This window comes from Heterodontus francisci, chromosome 32, assembly GCF_036365525.1.
Source record: "Heterodontus francisci isolate sHetFra1 chromosome 32, sHetFra1.hap1, whole genome shotgun sequence".
Classification (NCBI taxonomy): domain Eukaryota; kingdom Metazoa; phylum Chordata; class Chondrichthyes; order Heterodontiformes; family Heterodontidae; genus Heterodontus; species Heterodontus francisci.
This window is the reverse complement of record NC_090402.1, coordinates 45,121,579-45,145,381: the sequence shown is the minus strand read 5'-3', so window position 1 is coordinate 45,145,381 and position 23,803 is coordinate 45,121,579. Positions and strand designations below refer to the sequence as shown.

Below are 23,803 nucleotides of genomic sequence, written 5' to 3'. Positions count from 1 at the left end.
TTGGAACTCCAACACATTGCACCACAGAGTGGATCAGGTTTTGTGCCTCTAATTCCTCACGTGGTGATCTTAGTACCTGAGGTTACAATCCATGATTCCAAGTTGAATCGAAAATAATGAGTTAGGTTTTTTTGGTATCCCCTGTGGCTCAGATTATACTTAAATAAATAAGCATGAGAAAACCAATGGAGTTAAAAATTACTTCATAAAGTTGGAGCTTAATCCAGGCATTGTCAGTTTCTGATTGTCAACAGAATCCAGAGACAGAATTCACAATTTTGAAACTTAGGAATCATTCCCATCTATGACCTTCAGCCAAAGCTTGTGGGGTCAGTGATAGGACATCTCATTAGCATGGCACTGGTGGGCACAACCACCACCTCAGGTGTATCATCAGTAACTTTCTGCCCTTCTCTGAACCCAACCGCCATACCTGGCAATGGAGTCCTTGTGTGCTATGTGACTGCTTTGCCTTCTTAAAAAAAAATTCGGGATGCTTCCCTGGCCTGGACTGCATCAGTAGAGCCCACATCTCCTCATCCCCCCATTTGAAGGACAGTGTGTCTTACCTCACTGAACACACAGACTCCCCAGATATGCTGGCTCCTGACAGAACCAAAGGGGTGGAACTCCCGCAGTAAGGAGCAGCCACCTTTGGCTCTGTCCCCTTTTCATCCTATGCCTCATGAAAAGCAGAGAGAGCTTCTTCTCCTTACAAGGCAAAGAGGAAACTCCGAGACAACGGAAACTCAGCATTGCTGGGTCTCTGCCATTTTCTAGGGTTTTTTTCCTGGACTTATAGTAGGAGACTGGCAGATTCTCCAAGGAATTTTGGCTGCCCAAGCTTTACAGCCAATTGAACCAATTTCTCTTGCTTCAAAGAAACAATACTTCCAGTTAAATCAAGGAAATAAATAAATAAAATTAATTAGATCTTTTGATGAAAGACACAATCTGATCTCTAAACAGAACAAGTGGTTCAAACATTCCAAAAGTGCACTGATAAGCAATCACAGTTGTTTAATAGGCATTTTGAGAGTTAATCTATAATTGACGATGAGGAGATTTTAGTTCCTTTGCATTTTACCTACACAATTCTACAATTAAAAAATAATCTATAGCCATTCCCAATTGGTGAAAGGAAATAGATGCATAGACGACAGGTCCCCACTATGTTATAATGGTTACTTACTGCTCATTGGTCTTAAAGCCCTGTAATGGCTGAATATACTGCAATAATTTGGACTAATGGTAAAACAGTAGTTTTGAATGCCAGAGACCTATGTAAACGTTTCTTACTCCTGCATTTTCTTCTTCTTTTATGAGCATACTTTGTTTTTTTTATTAGTTTCACTGAGACATTGTGTCTCTATCTCTATCAAGATGCTGGGATGTAGTGGGTTTAAGGGATGGAGATAATCTAATGTTTGCAAATGTACTAATATTCAGTTGATAACTTTTCCCATTTAATTCTCCATTTCCTAAAAAATGAACAATGCAGAAAGTGCTCCTACTAATTGACTTATGGGAATTTGAAGGGAATTATGGGATATGTAGACATGTTTCAAGTCTTTCCAGGTATGAGGTCAAAAGCATCATCTGGTGAAATTAATAAGTTGTTTTAAACACTGTTGATTCCCTAAATTTGAAATCATCCTTCAGGTTCTTTTCACTCGAAGCTATTTAGTTATTTGTCAATGTTGATCTTAGCAAGTTAATAGCTTAAAAGACTAAAACTTGTAGGCAATGTTTATTGGGAAGTAGTTCAATCAGCAATTTTTTTAAACTCTTTTCCTCCTCTTTTCCCCTCTCAAAATCAAATTTGGAAGTTTTCTTTTCTCCATCATCTTCAGGTTTCCCAACCAGCTGGACAGATGACATTTTCCCAGCTCATGTTCCCTGACACTCCTGCAGTGCACTCACACTCCCAGTTGGAGCGCCTGTGTGTAATGGTTTGTGTTTACATCGACACTGCAGTTATAGTGTAAATCCAGCCTGAATCCAGTATCAGTGTCCAGGCTGATATAAGAAGCTGAGTGAGACTGTAGTGGAGGAAGGAGACTTACTCTCTTAGAACATGTACAGATCTTGACACACTTGCCCTACCACATAGAATTACAGAGAAATTACAACACAGAAACATGTTTGGCACATCAATCTTTGTTGCTGTTTATCCTCTGTATGAGCAGCAGTCGTTTCTACCTTTCTTTCAACCACATGTCTAACCTGTTCTTTAATGTTGACATGATCTCTGCTTTCATCACTAACTCTAGGTAGTGCATTCCATAGCCTCACAGTACCTTGGTGTTTAAGAGCTTCTCCTGTTCTTTTCCCCAAATCTCTTAAATTTAATCTTACATCTATAATGCCAATAGATGCTGCATTTGTTGCTTGTGTCCCTTAAAGGGCCAGTTTCTGGTGAGCCCATGTTCATTTTGTGGTGCAGTGAGGGTGCATTAGCTTTATGGACAATATATTTCCAGCATATAACCATGGTAAGTATCAATTACAGACAGGTGAGATTATTGTACTATAGACCCTGATTCATCATTGAGGATCTAGAGGGATTCAGGTATTAGTCCTGGATGATCCACCTAGTAACTGAAACTCATTTATAAAGGAATTGAAAAATGGGTGCTCATTTATGCTGACTTCATTGGACAGTGCAGTGTCATCTTGTGAAAGTTTCCTACGGACCTTATTCCACTGCGAATGTGGAAACTTGTTGAATATTAAATTCCAATTATTTTTTAAACAAGAACTGACTCAGCAAATCATTACCATGAATGGTATTGGGCAAAACTGATCATCATTAAGTGTAGGAGACACCAGGGTGGGAATTCATGAATTTGTGTTGTGTAATTCTTGGTATCCACTGACCTGATTCATAATCCTTTCTTACTAAAACAAACAAAATGCAAATACTATGCCTACAAATACCACCATGACCTTTTGACCTCAGACCTGTACTCTTTGGCTGTTAGTGGGTTTTATTAATTGCATGAAGAAGGTGATCTTACTCTGCTGTCGCTTTAACTGCTCTTTGAACTGTACCCTTTCCCTCTTTCCCTTGCTCCCGTCTGTTTTACTGCTGTCTCCCTTCAGCCTTCTACACAGCTGCACCGCTGACGTCTGCTGGGATACTCCCTGTGATGCAGTCTCTGTGTCCCGATGGCCAGAGGGATGAATTTGGATTCCTGCAGTATTCCAACTCAACGTAAGTCAAACTGAAATTATTTCAAGTATCTATTGTAAGATTATTACGAATTTGGAGCGTGTATACAAATGCCTGAGCAAAATGTCTTTGCTTGAAGAGCCAATGGCCCATCTTTTTTAAGGGGTACGTTTCCCCTTCAGTTAAGATTTTGTCTCCTAAGTCAATGTTGATTAATAGAAATACCTAAGATCACCCTGTGATAATTCACCAAAGGATCCTCTGTGCAACAGTGCCTGGTCTCTGCTCATAGTATCCCCTTGATATAAGGCCAAATTGGGAACTCCTTGCAAGAGGAAAGGTAGATACCAGCAATGTGCCAATGTCTGAGGAGGGACAAACATACTTATGTTACTCTACTACTGATGATTCAGATTTTAATTATCTTCAGCGAAGGATTCCAACAAGTTGATGTAGATTTTGGATTGTTTTACTCTGCATCCCACAAAGTAGTGTGGCTGTCTGCTGTTATTGATCTGGATTTTCCCAAACTACCAGGACAATTTGTATAATTCACCTAACCTTTCCGAATTTTCAAAAACCACATTGGCCTCAAGTACAAATGTTACTGTAAAAGATGTCGATCATGCAGGTTGTTTAAGGGAGAAGAACGTACAGGCTGGGAAAGTCCCAAATTTAACCTGGCTTATGCTGAGTTAGCTGAACTCAAGAGAGGATAGTACAGCTGCTCTGCAATTGACCTTAGCACCCCTGGATTAACAAAAGAGAAACTAGACAGGGTTCACACTCCTGATCGCGATTCAGTGAACACTGCTAGAAGTGTGTACGCGCTTGTATACACGTGTGCATGTGAGTGCATGGCTGTCAGGTGGGAATAGATTTGAGCCTAATGAAAATGTCTTACACTGTTGAATAGCCTGCAAGCACTCATTATCTAGTCTCTCACATGAAGGAGAGTCGTTTGAGTGAGATTCCTGAGAAAGTGGGTTGCTTTAACGCTTAATGATTTTTATTTTGCATTCATAATTTCTCTCCACAGGTGCTTCTTGTCCCCATCAAATACAATGTATAATCTGATTTGAGGAGCTGTTCCAACAGACTATGTAGGGTTAGAATGTTACAACATAAAAATAAACCAATCGACACTGTGCCACTTAATCTAATTCCACTCTCCTGCTCGCTCCACACAAGCCATTTTATCATCCTGTATTCCCTGCCTAAGGTGACGCACTCTGTCACTACATTCATCTCGTGGCTCAATGGCATAATATTTTTAGAAGTGCTGTAGGATGAAAATTAATGACTGTCTGATTGAGGGCCAACCCTTATTTAGTGGAGCTGTCAGTCCAGATGTATCGGGACTGAATCATAATATTAAACTTAAGAACAACTTTGAGTTGGTGGTTTAGTGAATATTAGCTTGAATTAACATGAGTTTTTAAGTTTGGACTCCTTGGTGCTGATATTTGTCTCGTTTTTCGGCAGGGATGTGGTGGTAGTGAGACAAAACTTGTGAAAAATCTATCAGCCAAATTATCATCATCTTCACACCCCTTGCAGTTTTGTAGGGGGCCTTGAAGTAGGGAACCAGAGCTCCTGTTGCCAACAGGACGCTGCCTCATTAATATATTTAAATTAGAGTCCTGTGATGTGTTTGGGACACTGATTTAATTTTATATCTGACTGTGCAGTGCCTGTGCTGCATAAGGACCACCCAATTGAGCTGAAAGGAATGTGGACAAACCATGAGGGCCTCAAAGAGATTGCTAGAGATCCCTCAACATAAGGCTGAAAAATTTTGAGGTGGATATTTGGGGGCAGGAGGAACGTGGACACCCTTCTTGCATTTCCACAAAAGTCCCATCACCTTTTTTTTATTCTTTCATAGAAATATAGAAAATAGGAGCAGGAGTAGGCCATTCGGCCCTTCGAGCCTGCTCCACCTTTCATTATGATCATGGCTGATCATCCAACTCAGTAACCTGTTCCCGCTTTCGCCCCATACCCTTTGATCCCTTTAGACCCAAGAGTTATATCTAACTCCTTCTTGAAAACATACGATGTTTTGGCCTCAACCGCTTTCTGTGGTAGCGAATTCGACAGGTTCACTACTCTCTGGGTGAACAAAATTTCTCCTCACCTTAGTCCTGAAAGGTTTACCCCGTATCCTTAGACTATGACCCCCACCATCGGGAACATCCTTCCTGCATCTACCCTGTCAAGTCCTGTTAGAATTTTATAGGTTCAATGAGATCCCCCCTCTTCTGAACTCCAGCGAATATAATCCTAACCAACTCAATCTCTCTTCATACATCAGTCCCGCCATCCCAGGAATCAGTCTGGTAAACCTTCGCTGCATTCCCATTATAGCAAGAGCATCCTTCCTCAGATAAGGAGACCAAAACGGCACACACTATTCCAGGTGTGGCCTCACCAAGGCCCTGTATAATTGCAGCAAGACATCCCTGCTCCTGTACTCGAATCCTCTCGCTATGAAGGCCAACATACCATTTGCCTTTTTTACCACCTGTTGCACCTGCGTGCTTACAGTCAGCGACTGGTGTACGAGAACATCCAGGTCTCGCTGCATATTCCCCTCTCTCAGTTTATAGCCATTCAGATAATAATCTACCTTCCTGTTTTTGCTACCAAAGTGGATAATCTCACATTTATGCACATTATACTGCATCTGCCCACTAGTAGTGTTGATGAGGGGGAGCCTTCAATCCCATCAATTTCCCCAACACCATTTCTCTACTAATACTGATTTCCTTCAGTTCCTCTCTCTCACTAAGCCCTGTGTTCCCCAACATTTCTGGTATGATATTTGTGACCTCCTTTGTGAAGACAGAACCAAAGTATGCATTTAGTTGGTCAGCCATTTCTTTGTTCCCCATAATAATTCCCGTTTCTGACTGTAAGGGACCTACATTTGTCTTCACCGATCTTTTTCTCTTCACATAGCTATAGAAACTTTTACAGTCAGTTTTTATGTTCCCAGCAAGCTTGTCTCATACTCTATTTTCCCCTTCTTCATCAATCCCTTGGTCCTCCTTTGCTGAATTCTAAACTGCTCCCAATCCTCAGGTCTGTTGTTTTTTCTGGTAGATTTATATGCCTCTTCCTTGGATCTAATGCTTTCCCTAATTTCCCTTGTAATGCATGGTTTGGCTACCTTCCCCGTTTTACTTTTGCACCAGACAGGGATAAACAATTGTTGCAGTTCATCCATGCGCTGTTTAAATGTTTGCCATTGCCTATCCACCATCACCCCTTTAAGTAACGCTTCCCAATTCGTCATAGCCAACTCGTGCCTCATACCTTCGTAGTTTCCTTTACTAAGATTCAGGACCCTAATCTCAGAACCAACTCCATCACTCTCCATCTTGAGGAAGAATTCTATCATATTATGGTCACTCATCCCCAAGGGGTCTCGCACCACTAGATTGTTAATTATTCCTCTCTCATTACACAATACCCAGTCTAGGATGGCCTGTACTCTCATTGGTTCCTCAACGTATTGGTCCAGAAAACCATCCTGTATGCACTCCAAGAATTCCTCCTCTATGGTATTGTGACGAATTTGATTTGCCCAATCTATATGCAGATTAAATTCACCCATAATTACAGATGTTCCTTTATCGCATGCGTCTCTATTTTCCTGTTTAATGCCATTCCCAACATCACCACTACAGTTTGGGGGTCTATATACAACCCCCACTAATGTTTTTTGCCCTTTAGTGTTTCTCAGCTCTATCCATACAGATTCCACATCATCAGCTAATATATTTCCTCACTTGCGTTAATTTCCTCTTTAACCAGCAATGCAACTCCACCGCCTCTTGCTTTTTGTCTGTCCTTCCTAAATACTGAATACCCCTGAATGTTCATTTCCCATCCCTGGTCACCTTGCAGCCTTGTCTCTGTAATCCCGACTATATCATACCCATTTACATCTATTTACGCAATTAATTCATCCACTTTATTGCGAATGCTCCACGCGTTAAGGCAAAAAGCCTGAAGGCTTGTCTTTTTAACATTACTTGTCCCCTTCCTACTATTTTTCACTGTGGGCATTGCTGGCAAGGCTAGCATTCGTTGCTTATCCCTAATTGCTCTTGAGAAGGTGGTGTTGAGCTGCCTTCTTGAACTGTTGCAGTCCATGTGCTGCAGGTACACCCACAGTGCTGTTAGGAAGGGAGTTCCAGGATTTTGATTCAGCGACAGTGAAGGAATGGCGATATAGTTCCAAGTCAGGATGGTGTGTGGCTTGGAGGGGATCTTGCAGGTGGTAGTGTTGCTTTGGTCCTTCTAGGTGGTAAAGGCTGGAGGTTTGGAAAGTGCTGTCAAAGGAGCCTTGGCAAATTGCTGCAGTGCATCTTGTATATGGTACACACTGCTGCCACTGTGCGTTGGTAGTGGAGCGAGTGAATGTTGAAAGTGATGGATGGGGTGCTGATCGTGTGGGCTGCTTTGTCCTGGATGGTGTCGAGCTTCTTGAATGTTGCTGAAGTTGCAAATGTATTCTTTCACCCTACTGACTTGTGCATTGTAGATGGTGAACAGGCTTTGGGGAGTCTGGAGGTGAGTTACTAGCCTCAGTTTTCCCAACCTCTGACCTGCTCTTGTAACCACAGTATTTATATGAATGCTTCAGTTCAGTTTCTAGTCAATAGTAACCCCTGGATGTTGATAGTGGGGGATTCAGTGATCAATTGGATGTCAAGGGGAGATGGTTAGATTCTCTCTTGTTGGAGATGGTCATTGCCTGGCACTGGTGTGGCACGAATGTTACTTGCCACTTATCAGCTCATGCCTGAATATTGTCCAGGTCTTGACAAGGACTGCTTCAGTATCTGAGGAGTTGCTAATAGTGCTGAACATTGTGCAAACATCAGCCAACATCCCACTTCTGACCTTATGATGGAGGGAAGGTCATTGATGAAGCAGCTGAAGATGGTCAGGCCTAGGACACTACCCTGAGGAACTCCTGCAGTGATATCCTGGGACTGAGATGATTGGGCTACAACAACCACAGCCATCTTCCTTTGTGCTAGGTATGACTCCGACCTGTGGATAGCTTTCCCTCTGATTCCCATTGACTTCAATTTTGCCAAGGCTTCTTGATGCCATACTCAGTCCAATGCTGCCTTGATGTGAAAGGCAGTCACTCTCACCTCACCTCTTGAGTTCAGCTCTTTTGTCCATGTTTGGACCAAGGCTGGAATGAGGTCAGGAGCCGAGTGGCCCTGGCGGAACCCAAATTAAGCATCACTGAACAGGTTATTGTTGCGTAATTTGCACTTGATAGTACTGTCGACGACACCTTCCATCACTTTGCTGATGATTGAGAAGAGGCTGATGGGGCGGTAATTGGCTGGGTTGGATTTGCCCTGCTTTTTGTGGACACGACATACTTGGGCAATTTTCCATATTGTTGGGTAGATGTCACTGTTGTAGCTGTACTGGAACAGCTTGTCTAGCTAGTTCTGGAGCACAAGTCTTCAGTATTATTGTTGTCAGGGTCCATAGCCTTTGCTGTATCCAGTGCCTTCAGCCCTTTCTTGATATCACATGGAGTGAATTGAATTGGCTGAAGTCTGGCATCTGTGATGCTGGGGACTTCAGGAGGAGGCCGAGATGCATCATCCACTTGGCATTTCTGAAGATGGATGCAAATACTTCAGCCTTGTCTTTTGTACTGATCTGCTGGGCTCCCCCATCATTGAGGATGGGGATATTTGTGGAGCCTCCTCCTGTTTATTTATCTACCACCATTCATGACTGGATGTAGCAGGACTGCAGAGCTTTGATCTGATCTGTTGGTTGTGGGATTGCGTAGCTCTATCATATGCTGGTTCTGCTGTTTGGCATGTATGTAGTTCTGTATTGTAGCTTCACCAGGTTGGTACCTCATTGTTAGGTATGCCTGGTGCTGCTCCTGGCATGCCCTCTTGCACTCTTTGTTGATCCCTTGGCTTGATGGTAATGGTAGATGTCCCCCAGGTGTTTTGGGCAATATTTACCCCTCAATCATGAGGTTACAGGTTGTGGTTGACTCAACTTCAGCTGCTGCTGCCAAAGAGAGAGAAAGACGTATTTAAATAATACCTTTCACGATCTCAGGTGATCTCATAGCATTTTACAGCCAATTGAGTACTTTGAAGTGTAGTCACTGCTGTAATATAGGGACACGCGGCAGCCAATTTACGCATAGCAAGCTCCCATAAACAGCAATGTGATAATGACAAGATTATCTGTCTTAGTGATGTTGGTTGAGGGGTAAATATTGGCCAAAACACCTGGGAGAACTCCCCCACTCTTCTTCAAATAGTGCCGTGGGATCTTTTACGTCCACCTGAGTGGGCAGACGGGGCCGCCACTTAACATCTCAGTGAAAGGTGGGTCATCCTATGCCAAACAGGGGAGTGGCACCTCATCTTTTTTTAATTCATTCACAGGATGTGGGTGTTGCTGGCAACTACTGTATTTCTGGCCCATCTCTAATTGACCTTGAGAAGGTGGTGGTGAGCCACTTTCTTGACAACTGAGGCCATTTCAGAGAGCAATTAAGTGTTAATCACTTTGCTGTGGGTCTGGAGTCACATATAGTCCAGACCAGGGTTGTCCAACCTTTTCGCCTGGGGTGGGGGTGGGGGGGTGCCACATTACAGTTTTTGTCTTACATGGGGTGGGGGGAGGGGGCGGCGGTGAGACAATTTCAGAAAGGTAAAGGTAACGATCAAATTTATCTTACGATTAATCAAAACTACAACAAATGTGCATTTTTGTGAAGAAACTTTAAATGAGAAAATTAATTTATTGACTTACTTTCTCATCACTATGTTGGACACTGATTTAGTGAGATACCTGGCATTTTTTTGCTTGCACAAGTAGTCACTGTTTGCCCGCACACTTCTTGTAGCGAGGCAGAGTATTCTGGATAGATAGCCATCAGTCAGGAGTGATCTTGATCGCTCTCTCTGTCTCTCCCTGTGTTTCCCCCCCTCCATGTTTTTTCCCCTCTCTTTGTATCATCCTTGCTCTCTATGTCCCCCCTGTCCCCCTTTCTCTCTCTGTGCCCCCCTCTCTCTATCTGTCTCTCTCTCTCTGTTCTCCCCCCTCTCTCTGTGTCTCCCCCCCCCCTCTCTCTGTTCTCCCCTCTCTAGACTCTAGACCAAGGAAGGATGGCAGATTTCCTTCCCTAAAGGACATTAATGAACCAGATGAATTCTTACATCAATCCGACAGTTTCATTGTCACCATTACTGATATGAGCTTTTAATTACATGGACTCAGTAAGGCTTTTGATAAGGTCCCGCATGAGAGATTGGTTGAGAAGGTAAGAACCCATGGGATCCAGGGCAATTTGGCAAATTGGATCCAAAATTGGCGTAGTGGCAGGAGGCAGAGGATGATGGTCAAGGGTTGTTTTTGTGAATGGAGGCCTGTGACCAGTGGTGTACCGCAGGGATCGGTGCTGGGACCCTTACTGTTTGTAGTGTATATTAACGATTTAGATGTGAATATAGGAGTTATGATCAGTAAGTTCGCAGAGGACATGAAAATTGGTGGTGTCGTAAATAGTGAGGAGGAAATCCTTAGATTACAAGACAATATAGTTGGGCTGGTAAGATGGGCGGAGCAGTGGCAGATGGAATTTAATCCTGCGAAGTGTGAGGTGATGCATTTTGGGAGGACTAACAAGGCAAAGAACAAAGAAAATTACAGCACAGGAACAGGCCCTTCGGCCCTCCAAGCCTGCGCCGATCCAGATCCTCTATCTAAACCTGTCGCCTGTTTTCTAAGGGTCTGTATCTCTTTGCTTCCTGCCTATTCATGTATCTGTCTAGATACATCTTAAAAGATGCTATCGTGCCCGTGTCCACCACCTCCGCTGGCAACGCGTTCCAGGCCCCCACCACCCTCTGCGTAAAGAACTTTCCACGCATATCCCCCATAAACTTTTCCTCTCTCGCTTTGAACTCGTGACCCCTAGTAATTGAATCCCCCACTCTGGGAAAAAGCTTCTTGCTATCCACCCTGTCTATACCTCTCATGATTTTGTACACCTCAATCAGGTCCCCCCTCAACCTCCGTCTTTCTAATGAAAATAATTCTAATCTACTCAACCTCTCCTCATAGCTAGTGCCCTCCATACCAGGCAACATCCTGGTGAACCTCCTCTGCACCCTCTCCAAAGCATCCACATCCTTTTGGTAATGTGGCGACCAGAACTGCACGCAGTATTCCAAATGTGGCCGAACCAAAGTCTTATACAACTGTAACATGACCTGCCAACTCTTGTACTCAATACCCCGTCTGATGAAGGAAAGCATGCCGTATGCCTTCTTGACCACTCTATTGACCTGCGTTGCCACCTTCAGGGAACAATGGACCTGAACACCCAAATCTCTCTGTACATCAATTTTCCCCAGGACTTTTCCATTTATTGTATAGTTCACTCCTGAATTGGATCTTCCAAAATGCATCACCTCGCATTTGCCCGGATTGAACTCCATCTGCCATTTCTCTGCCCAACTCTCCAATCTATCTATATTCTGCTGTATTCTCTGACAGTCCCCTTCACTATCTGCTACTCCACCAATCTTAGTGTCGTCTGCAAACTTGCTAATCAGACCACCTATACTTTCCTCCAAATCATTTATGTATATCACAAACAACAGTGGTCCCAGCACGGATCCCTGTGGAACACCACTGGTCACACGTCTCCATTTTGAGAAACTCCCTTCCACTGCTACTCTCTGTCTCCTGTTGCCCAGTCTTTATCCATCTAGCTAGTACACCCTGGACCCCATGCGACTTCACTTTCTCCATCAACCTACCATGGGGAACCTTATCAAACGCCTTACTGAAGTCCATGTATATGACATCTACAGCCCTTCCCTCATCAATCAATTTTGTCACTTCCTCAAAGAATTCTATTAAGTTGGTAAGACATGACCTTCCTTGCACAGAACCATGTTGCCTATCACTGATAAGCCCATTTTCTTCCAAATGGGAATAGATCCTATCCCTCAGTATCTTCTCCAGCAGCTTCCCTACCACTGACATCAGACTCACCGGTCTATAATTACCTGGATTATCCCTGCTACCCTTCTTAAACAAGGGGACAACATTAGCAATTCTCCAGTCCTCCGGGACCTCACCCGTGTTTAAGGATGCTGCAAAGATATCTGTTAAGGCCCCAGCTATTTGCTCTCTCGCTTCCCTCAGTAACCTGGGATAGATCCCATCCGGACCTGGGGACTTGTCCACCTTAATGCCTTTTAGAATATCCAACACTTCCTCCCTCCTTATGCCGACTTGACCTAGAGTAATCAAACATCTATCCCTAACCTCAACATCCGTCATGTCCCTCTCCTCGGTGAATACCGATGCAAAGTACTCGTTTAGAATCTCACCCATTTTCTCTGACTCCACGCATAATTTTCCTCCTTTGTCCTTGAGTGGGCCAATCCTTTCTCTAGTTACCCTCTTGCTCCTTATATATGAATAAAAGGCTTTGGGATTTTCCTTAACCCTGTTTGCTAAAGATATTTCATGACCCCTTTTAGCCCTCTTAATTCCTCGTTTCAGATTGGTCCTACATTCCCGATATTCTTCCAAAGCTTCGTCTTTCTTCAGCCGCCTAGACCTTATGTATGCTTCCTTTTTCCTCTTAGCTAGTCTCACAATTTCACCTGTCATCCATGGATCCCTCATCTTGCCATTTCTACCCCTCATTTTCACAGGAACATGTCTCTCCTGCACGCTAATCAACCTCTCTTTAAAAGCCTCCCACATATCAAATGTGGATTTATCTTCAAACAGCTGCTCCCAATCTACATTCCCCAGCTCCTGCCGAATTTTGGGATAGTTGGCCTTCCCCCAATTTAGCACTCTTCCTTTAGGACCACTCCCGTCTTTGTCCATGAGTATTCTAAAACTTACGGAATTGTGATCACTATTCCCAAAGTAGTCCCCTACTGAAACTTCAACCACCTGGCCGGGCTCATTCCCCAACACCAGGTCCAGTATGGCCCCTTCCCGAGTTGGACTATTTACATACTGCTCTAGAAAACCCTCCTGGATGCTCCTTACAAATTCTGCTCCATCTAGACCTCTAACACTAAGTGAATCCCAGTCAATGTTGGGAAAATTAAAATCTCCTATCACCACCAGCCTGTTGCTCCTCCATCTTTCCGTAATCTGTTTACATATTTGTACCTCTATCTCACGCTCACTGTTGGGAGGCCTGTAGTACAGCCCCAACATTGTTACCGCACCCTTCTTATTTCTGAGTTCTGCCCATATTGCCTCACTGCTCGAGTCCTCCATAGTGCCCTCCTTCAGCACAGCTGTGATATCCTCTTTGACCAGTAATGCAACTCCTCCACCCCTTTTACCTCCCTCTCTATCCCGCCTGAAGCATCAATATCCTGGGATATTTAGTTGCCAATCGTGCCCTTCCCTCAACTAAGTCTCAGTAATAGCAATAACATCATACTCCCAGGTACTAATCCAAGCCCTAAGTTCATCTGCCTTACCTACTACACTTCTTGCATTAAAACAAATGCACCTCAGACCACCAGTCCCTTTGCGTTCATCATCTGCTCCCTGCAAGGGAATGTACAATGAATGGTAGGACCCTAGGAAGTACAGAGGGACCTTTGTGTACTTGTCCATAGATCACTGAAGGCAGCACCACAGGTAGATAAGGTGGTTAGGAAAGCATATGGGATACTTGCCTTTATTAGCTGAGGCATAGAATATAACAGCAGGGAAGTTATGAAGGAGCTGTATAAAACACTGGTTAGGCCACAGCTGGAGTACTGTGTACAGTTTTGGGCGCCACACTATAGGAAGGATTTGATTGCACTGGAGAGGGTGCAGAGGAGATTCTCTTGGATGTTGCCTGGGCTAGAGCATTTCAGCTATGAAGAGAGACTGGACAGGCTGGGGTTGTTTTCCTTGGAGCAGAGAAGGCTGAGGGGGGGACCTGATTGAGGTTTACAAAATTATGAGGGGCATTGATTGGATAGATAGCAAGAAACTATTTCCCTTAGCGGAGGGGTCAGTAACCAGGGGGCATAGCTTTAAAGTAAGGAGCAGAACGTTTAGAGGGGAGTTGAGGAAAAATGTTTTCACCCAGAGGGTGTTTGGAATCTGGAACACATTGCCTGAAGAAGTGGTAGAGGCAGCAACCATCACAACATTTAAGAAGTATTTACCTGAGCACTTGAAACGCCATAGCATACAAGGCTACGGGCCAAGTGTCAGAAAATGGGATTAGTTTGGATGGGTGCTTGATAGTCGGTGCAGACCCGCCGGCCGAAGGGTCTGTTTCTATGCTGTATAACTCTTTGACTCTAACTTAATTTAAATTCCCAGCTGCTATGATGAAGTCATGTCTCAATATCATTATTCCAGTCCTCTGGATTACCTGTCCAGTAACATACCACTATGCTACCACACTGGATCCTGACACCCGACCAGGAAAACAATTCAGGCTTCTGGTGTGCTTCACCAGAAAGGGAATGGGATTGCTGTATCCATCATCCACTCGATGAACAAAGCTTCATTATAATTGCTGTCCGTGTCCAATGTTGGGGTGTGGACAGCTGCAGTCAAGGAGTCAACGTGAGTTACAGCAGCAGTGATCTATTGCTCGATATCTCCAGTGCACTTTGCAAATTCAACATGATGGTCACTTTTCCGAATGTACGTTGGGAGGCTGTCCAGTTTGGACAATGCTGATCTATTACACGGTGTCACATTTAAATATTTATCACAAATAGAACACTTGGCTAATGCTATTGCTGCTAAAAGCATCCGTAGATTTCAAGGTGTCGAAATAGACCCAAAGAATGTAAGTCTATGTGATGACGGCGTTGTATAAAGTGTTGAAGAGACCACTTGAAGTTTTAATCACTATATATGTAAGGACAGAAGCTGTGCAAAATGATTTGTAAAGTAATGCCATGGTACTGTGTTTCAAATCAGTGAACTGTGGATAGCAGGTAAGGATGCTAATTCTGCTTCCTATAAAAAGAGATTAACAGTGGAGGGCTGGAACATAATGCCAGTGATTCCTTTCCCATATAACGAAGGGAATAAGTGAGGTAGTGCAGAGAAAATCTTTGTATTGAACCAAAAGAAATGAACAAAGGGAACCAACTATAGTCATGGAAGCCTCAAGCTCATCTAGAGTAATGAGCAACTACTTCATGTTCAGGGGTCTTGGTCTAGACTTTCTGCCCTCCCGACCCCGAGTTTTCGAGAGGATCTGAGGTGGATAGAGCTTTCTGCCCCTCAACATCTTTCATATTTTCTGGCTGTATTCTGCCAGCATTTTCAGAAATCTTAATTCTCCTTATTTTTCTCATTTTTTGTAAAGTATTTATGTTTGTCTTGTTCCTTCCTTACAAAGCCTTACAAAGGTATATGTTTTGCTGAACTTTCTTTTCGGTTGGCATCTACTTTCTATCCTCTTGTATAAAAAAGGAAATACATTTCACTTTTCTTCTGATGTTCAATTTTTAAATGTGCCTTCCCAATTAGTATTTCCTAGATGTTTTCCCATTGCTCCATAATCTGCTTTTCTGATACCCTTTATTATCACATTGTTGATTTTAACCTTAGCTTTGACAGTATTGAATTCAACAATGTAATGATTGTAGTGCCTCACCAACTGACTTGCTGTGTCGGAGTACCAAACGCCAGTCCATAACACAGCCTGTACTCTGGTACTCTGCTTCACTTATGTGAGGCATAACTACCTCAGTGAATTTGTTTGTATTCTCTAACCTCCCTTTAGTTGCCCCTGATCCATCCAGCCAACCCATGGGATGTTGAAATGGCTGAAAATTAATACATGCAATTCTGCCTCTCTGCCTAAAAAGCTCTCTGGCTGCGCATTGTCCTGGTGGATGCTAACAGTTACAAATTGTCACCCTCATAATTACTTAGTTTTAGGAACAGCAGGTGGCCATTCAGCCCCTTGAATCTTTTCTGCCATTCAGTTTGATCATGGCTGATCTGCATCTTTACTCCATCTACTGGCCTTAGTTCTGTGTTGTATCCATTATTGCTTCAACTGTATCACTTTCTATTACCAATTCATTCTCGATCAATAAAGCAACTCCTCCATCTGTCTTTTTAGATCGATCGTCTCCCCTAGCTCCAGCTCTTATCTTCCTGATGCCAACTATTCTTGCTCAGCGATAGCTGTGCTGGAGAGGAGCTGAAAATGGTTAAGATGCTGAAAAAATAAACCCAAGGTTCTTCAATATGATTTTCATTTCAACTGTGTAGATGTTGATTCAACTCACAATACTAGGTTCAGTAACACACCTGACATTGTTTCTGGAAGTATTCAAACTTTGAACAAAGGCATTCAAGCAGTCAGTTCAGATAGACAGAAGAAGAAAGCTAAAAGTCCTCATCCTTTACATTTTTGGATTTCTGATCTTAATTTTCTCAGGTTTAGCATCCAAGACCACTCCCATGAGGCCTCGCTCCCTATCACACGATATGTAGTTAAGTCCAGCAAATGAACTGGAAAACTTTCATCACTTCATATTGGCTTACTGCATTCTCAAGGCTACACAAGAGCCTCCTTCCACCTGACTCCATCCAAACCTATCAGCATATCCACCAATTCCTTTCACCTTCATGTACTTAGCTGATTGCCCCTTAAATGTATCTATGCTAGTCAGCTCAACTACACCATGTGACAGCAAGTTCCAAATTCTAACCATTTTCTGGGTTAAAAAAAAGGTTTCTGCTGAATTCATTATTGGATTTATCAGTGACTATCTTATATTTATAACCCCTAGTTTTGGACTTCCCTTCAAACCCCGTAATAATTGCAAAGACTTCGATTGGGTCATCCTTCAGCCTTCTCTTTTCCGGAGAAAAGAACCCCAACCTGTTCATTCTTCCCTGGCAGTTATAACCTTTCCTGGTATTTATAATGATGCACTATAATGATGCACGATCAGAGGTTACTGGCTTAACCATCCCTCCTCAGACTGGGAGAAAAGTAACAAACTGTTGTGTCTTTTGTGCTAGCTTGCAATGTGAATTCGACCAAATACAAAACATTAACCTTCATATTGGCAGTTATTTGCTGACCATCCATGGAGACTCTCTGGCCCATGCTGCTTTAGATAGGCTAACCAATTTTTACAAGAAAGGTTAAGATACACTTTTCAAAAAATGACCAGGACAAACAGAATATTGCTTAAACTCACAAAGTTGTTGTTTTCATACCCTGACACTCTTTGGAGAATAAGATTCGTAGGCGGATTAACAGTCTTGACAGGTCATGAAGACTCCTTCCATATCTGTAAATACCTTTATACCAGCCGATCGAGTGCCTCGCCAAAGATCTGTTTTCTGGCACGGTTATATCAAACAAGCTAGGTCATTTTCTGTGAGTGAACCTGGTTTACTGTGGCAGATACATCATGGACGCAGAGATGGCTCAATTGTTTTGTAGGTGGCATCAGCACTTCCAGGGCCAAACAAAAATGTTCAAACATTGAAGAAAGATAGTCAAGCAATTAGTGCAAATGGACAGAAAGAGAATGTTAAAAGTCGTCCATTTTAAACCTTCTTTTAAGTGCATACCAGTGATTAGAACAACACTAAATACAGTTGTAGCAATTTGTATACATCAGACAACAGATGTTTGCTACCAGATGGACTATAGTTCAAAATTACCCTCTTTTCCATTAATTTTACCATTTCTCACTTCATGCAAATGCATTTCAATTCCATTATGTTGTCAGCTGGGAAGTAATTTGTCATTGGAATAATTTAGAAATTGAGCCATTAGACTATCATCTGTGAAGTGCATGCTCTTGCTGCATTGCCATAGTATTAAAATCAGCCTTTGTTTGCAAGCTATGTCCTAAATTTGGGGGTTAGTGTTCAAAGATGATTTGAAAATCAATAGAAATTTTGCAGGTTTAAGCCTGAAGAGTCAGGCTGCTGGGGAGAGGAATAGCATTTACTGAAGAATATTGCTTTCATTTTCACTTTGGAACCACAGACAGATTCTAAACTCAAAGTCTGCAGCTTTTTCTTTTTCTTTTTCTGCGACCTGGTTGGAGTCTTCATGAGGGGGAGAAAAAAAAACAGCCATTCAAAAGAACGAATGCCCGTTATACCGAGAAGTATTTAGACGAGCACTTGAAATGTCATAGCATACAAGGCTACGGGCCAAGTGCTGGAAAATGGGATGAGATTAGTTAGGTGCTTGATGGCTGGCAGAGACACGATGGGCCGAAGGGCCTGTTTCTGTGCTGTATAACTCTATGACTCTATTACTCAAAGTTACACAGAACATCATGCGGGGTAATGTTAACCTAATTTGCAGATGGGAAACAGACAAGGTAGGATGGAATGTTAGTTTTACGTCTCATCCATTATCATGCTCCTGCAAGGAACAGTTATGAAATAAAATGACCTGGAGCAATTATAAACTATAAAAATGAACGGGTGAATAAATGGACACATTTTGCTGCAGACAAAATGGAGTAAGTGGTCAGGTGACCATCTCCTGTACTGCAAATATACATTGGAACTATTGGAAACAAAATCATCATCACATCTGCACTACTTCTGGGGAAACACATTAAAATGCTAAACAGCCCATTTAATGCTAAATGGCTCCTATCTGCAGGAATTGGACTGACAAAAACCTTTGCAGACAGAGCGGGTGAGATGCAAAACCAAGTTAATAGCTGTGAAATAACTCCAGTTTATCAAGATAAGCCACATTCAAACCCCATTGTGTAACAATGGCCACGCATTAAAAGACATTGTATGAACACACCGGAGAAACCATCGATGGTCATCTGGTCGAAACCACACCTGATAAGTGTCTTTCTTAAAATAAAAGATTTAGCTGAAAGAGGGCAGAGAGAGAGAAAGCCAGCCAAAGGAGACCCTGCTGGTACCATCTTCAACAGAGGCAGAGACTGCAAAGGTGATTTTGGAAAAAGCTCCCCATCTGAGAAACTTTGGCAGGATTCTCGCCACTGCCTTTGGCTGAATCTTAAACAAAGGAATCTGCAATAGTTCAGTGAACTAAGAAAAGGAATATCAGGCCTGCAACACTGTTAAAAATTCCTCCTGTTTTTATAGCAATTATGCATGCTATCCTCTAATCTCTGTCTTTTCTTGTGTTCATGTATATGTGTGCATGAGTGAGTGGGTGAGGTTGCAAACATTTTCAGGTGTCGTTTAAATAAAGTTATCTTTATTTTACTATGAGAAAACCTGTCTTTTGTTAGTCTGTTTATTTGATTCTTATAACACTCAGGGACTAAAATACTACTTTTAAAAACACTATCTGCAGTCAGTTGAGAGATGGGAAGTGGAAGTCATCTATACTATCTCTCACTTGTCCGTAACATTCAATATTACACTCAATTGCTTTCAATGGAGAGTAAATTCAGAATGGCGGCGGGGAGGGGGTATGTTAAGGTTGGAGTTGGGGTTAAACCAATCTTGGATCCAGTCACATCAGTTTTCTGCCCAGCGAGTTAGATTGACATTGCCCTTCATTTTTCTGTAAAACCTTCTCTTTCTGGCAATTGGCAATCGAGCATCAAGTCCTAATGTTGTGAAACTTTTCACCGTAACCATCCCAATGTTGGATGGGCCAGTGATTGTGTCAAGGAGAAGAATTTCTGAAGTGACTGCTGGTGAATTTTCTTTATCGATATGTTTCCTGCCCAATGGGGAAGGAGGCATGACTGGATGTAGTCCTGGGGAACAAAGTGAGTCAAGTGGAGAACATCACAGTTGGGGAGCATCTCGTGAGTACTGATCATAGTATCATTACATTTAGATTAGTTAAGATATGGAGAAGGAGAAATCTAGAATAAAAATACTTATAGAGTCATAGAGAGATACAGCACTGAAACAGGCCCTTCGGCCCACCAAGTCTGTGCCGACCAACAACCACCCATTTATACTAATCCTGCATTAATCCCATATTCCCTACCACATCCCCACCATTCTCCTACCACATACCTACACTAGGGACAATTTACAAAGGCCAATTTGCCTATCAACCTGCAAGTCTTTGGCTTAATTGGAGGAAGGCTAAGGCCAACGAATTGAGCAGGGAGCTGGCCCAAGTAAATTGGAATCAAAGACTGACAGGCAGATATGTAATGGAATAATGGGTGGCCTTTAATGAAGAGATGGTTTGGGTACAGTCTTGGTACATTCCCAGGAGGGGGAAAGAAAGGGCAAGCGAAGCCAGAGCTCCCTGAATGATGAAGAGTTAGAGAGTAGGATAAAGCAGAAAAAAGGAGCGTTTGACAGATGTCAGCTTGATAAAACAAGGGTGAATCAGGCTGTATATAGAAAGTGCAGAGGGCAAGGGAAAAACGGAAATAAGAGAGGCAGAGAGTATGAGAATTGGTTGGTAGCTAACATAAAAAAGAAACCCAAAGGTCATTTATAGACATATTAACAGTTAAAGGGTTGTCAGAGAAGCGGTGACGCTTTTTAGGGGCCAAAATGGAGACCTATTACTGGAGGCTGAAGGCATGGCTGAGGTATTAAATGAGTATTTTGCATTGGTGTTCACCAAGGAAGGGGACTTTTCCAAAGCTAGGGTAAATGAGGCAGTTGTTGGGATACTGGATGAGATAAAAATAAAGAGGAGCAGTATTTAAAGTTGCTAAGTCACCCAGTCTGGAATGGGATGCATTCTAGGGTTGCTGAGGGAAGTAAGAGTAGAAATTGCAGAGGAGCTGGCCGTAATCTTATACACGTTACGCCCTTGTACAAACAAGTGGAGAAGGAATAGCCTGGCACCTGCAGGCCAGTCAGTTTAACGTCAGTGGCAGGGAAGCTTTTAGAAACCAATATCCAGGAAAAAGATTAACAGCCACTTGGCCAAGTATGAACAAATAAAGGGCAGCCAACACACATTTGTTAAGGGAAAATTGTGTTTGACTAACTTAATTGAGTGTTTTAATGAGGTAACAGGGAGGGTAAAGGCAGTGCAGTTAATGTGTGTGTGGACTTTCAAAAGTTGTTTGATAAAGCATCGCATATTGGGCTTGTTAGGAAAATTGAAACCCAGGAGATAAAAGGGGCGGTAGAAGTCTGGATACAAAATTGGCTACAGGATAGAGAGCAGAGGGTTGGATTTTGTTCCCAGCCCGATGTCGTGTTCCGTTTGTTGGGGTGGGGGGGAGGCCGGAAAATCGGAGCGGCAGCGTCCGCCACAGAACCTGACGCCGGGATTATCGGGCCCGATCTTAATGGCGGCAGGGAAGCTCCGTAGCGGCCCCTCTGTGCTCTCAACAGGACCTGACTTAGCATATTTAAACAACACATTTGCATGAATTAAAATATAAACCGCAGCGATCTTACTTTCAGTTCCCAATCCTCAGTGTGACGAATGGAACTCACACACCTTCACTTTCCCATCTAGGGAAAGCTGGCGCCACAAGAGGTGGAGAAGGGGTGAACTCTGCATCCTGGTGTGTGGGGTGGGGGTGAAGGGGTGAACTCTGCACTTTGTTGAAATATCTGGAGGGCTGGCAGCCTTTTAAAAATGGCACCAGCAACTGCTTCCGCATTGATGACGCCGTGAAATGTATTGCCAATGCCGCCCCTGCCACGTGATTGGGGGGAGCGGGCGGCCGCCGTGAATATGTAAAGTGGCCGCCTGCCGCAGAATTGCAGCGGAGAGGGTCCCGTGGGGGACAGCTGCCATTTTCCACGCCCGCCACAGCTCATGGTGGCTGGACTACAAAATCCAGCCCAGAATGGCTGTTTTTGAGACTGAAGGGAGTGTACGAGGGTGTAAGAAGAGAGAGACCGCTGGTGCTTGTACACGAATTTGTAAGGTGGTGAGACAGGTTAACAAACCAGTTACTGAAGCATATGGGATCCTGGGCATAATAAACAGAGGCATAGAGTACAAAAGCTAGGAAGTTAATGCTAAACCTATATAAAAATACTAGTTCAGCTCCAGCTGGAATATTGTGCCCATTTCTGGGCACCACACTTTAGGAAGGATGTGAAGACTTTGAATCGGGTACAGAGAGAATTACTACAATGGTGGGTATGGTTACATGGATAGACTGGAGAAACTGCTCCTTAGAGCAGAGAAGGATAAGAGGGAGATTTGATCGAGGTGTTTAAAAACATGGTTTAGATAAATGAATAAATAAAGAGAAACTGTTTCCAATGGCTGAAGGGTCGATAACCAGAGGGCACAGATTTAAGGTGAGGTGATTGGCAAAAGAACAAAAGGGGACATAAGGGAAAATATTATGCAATGAGTACATAGGGTTTGGAATGCATTGTTTGATGAAAGATATAGATTCAATGGGGAAATTAGGTAAATACTTGAAGGAGAAAAAATTGCAGAAATATGGAGAAGAGTAGGAGAGTGTGACTAACTTGATTGCTCTTTGAATGTGCCATTGCAGATTGATGGACTGAATGGCCTCCTTTTGTGCTGTCTTATTTTATGATTCTGTGATTCTATAATTCTAGGTTCTATAATTCTATATTCCTATCATGCAGTGAAAAAGTAAACTGAAGATAACTCCAGTTAGTTTAAAACTGGGTAGTTCTGAAAGACAAAAAGTGCACTTTTTAAAAAATTGAGAATGTTTCAGTCAAGGCCACAAAAATCTCGGCTGACTCTTCACTGCAGTACTGAGGAAGCATTGCATTGTCACAGGTGCCGCCCTTCGGATGAGACATCGAATCGAGGCCCCGTCTACCATCTCAGGTGGATGTGAAAGATCCCATGGCACTATTTCAAAGAAGAGCGGGGGAGTTATCCACAGTGTTGGGGGGAATGTTTTTCTGTCAGCCGACATATAAGGCAGATTATTTTGTTAATTATCATGTTGCTGCTTGGGAGACCTTGCTCTACGCAAATTGGTGGCTGCATTTTCTGCATTATAACAGTGACAACACTTCAAACATACTTAATTAACTTCAAAATGCTGTGGGAGATTTTGAGGTTGTGAAAGGTGTTACATTAATGCAAGTTGCACTATTCTTTTACAGTGTCTTATTTTGGTTTGTAATGGTGTAAACTACTTGTATTTGTTCTTGTGGTTTAAGCTGCCATCAGAATTTGTTACTGCTGTGTACTGCGTTCCTGGCCATCATATGTTCTCTGTATAGTAGTCAACAGAAATGATACATTTTCTCTGTTGATGGTTTTCACATTTTTTTAAAGCTATTTTTACCCCATTTTTACATTTGCCAGTTCTCTTGGTCTGAGGTCTCACTGGGCACAAAACATCCACCGATCAAGAGGCGGACACTTAACCTGCGCCAAGACCCTTAGCAATATTTCTGACTACCAAGAAGTGCAAAGTGATTTGCCTTCCAAATTTTTATTTTCATGTGAGAAGTGCTTCTGCTTAACGCCTGCTTCCTAATGGAACAACAATAGATTGGGAGCTTGCTGTATTGTGCATTATTCCTTCTTGCCCTTCTTTTCCTCTCTGTGGCATTTGACACATTTGATCACTCCATCCTTCTCCACCATCTCTTCTCTATGGCACTACCCTAAAGTATTTTCACTCCTATATGTTCCAACATAACACAGCTCCTGTA

General features: G+C 42.8%; 1 protein-coding gene across 4 annotated transcripts in view; it reads left to right on the top strand.

Annotated features, from left to right (window-relative positions):
• Positions 1-23,803, top strand: part of abca2 (ATP-binding cassette, sub-family A (ABC1), member 2) — a 585,325-nt gene that overhangs the window by 197,409 nt on the left and 364,113 nt on the right. For all 4 annotated transcript variants that reach the window (XM_068012728.1, XM_068012729.1, XM_068012727.1 and 1 more), the window contains one exon: positions 3,106-3,217. In XM_068012728.1, coding sequence (XP_067868829.1) covers positions 3,106-3,217 — 112 coding nt within the window. The remainder of the gene's footprint in view (positions 1-3,105; positions 3,218-23,803) is intronic.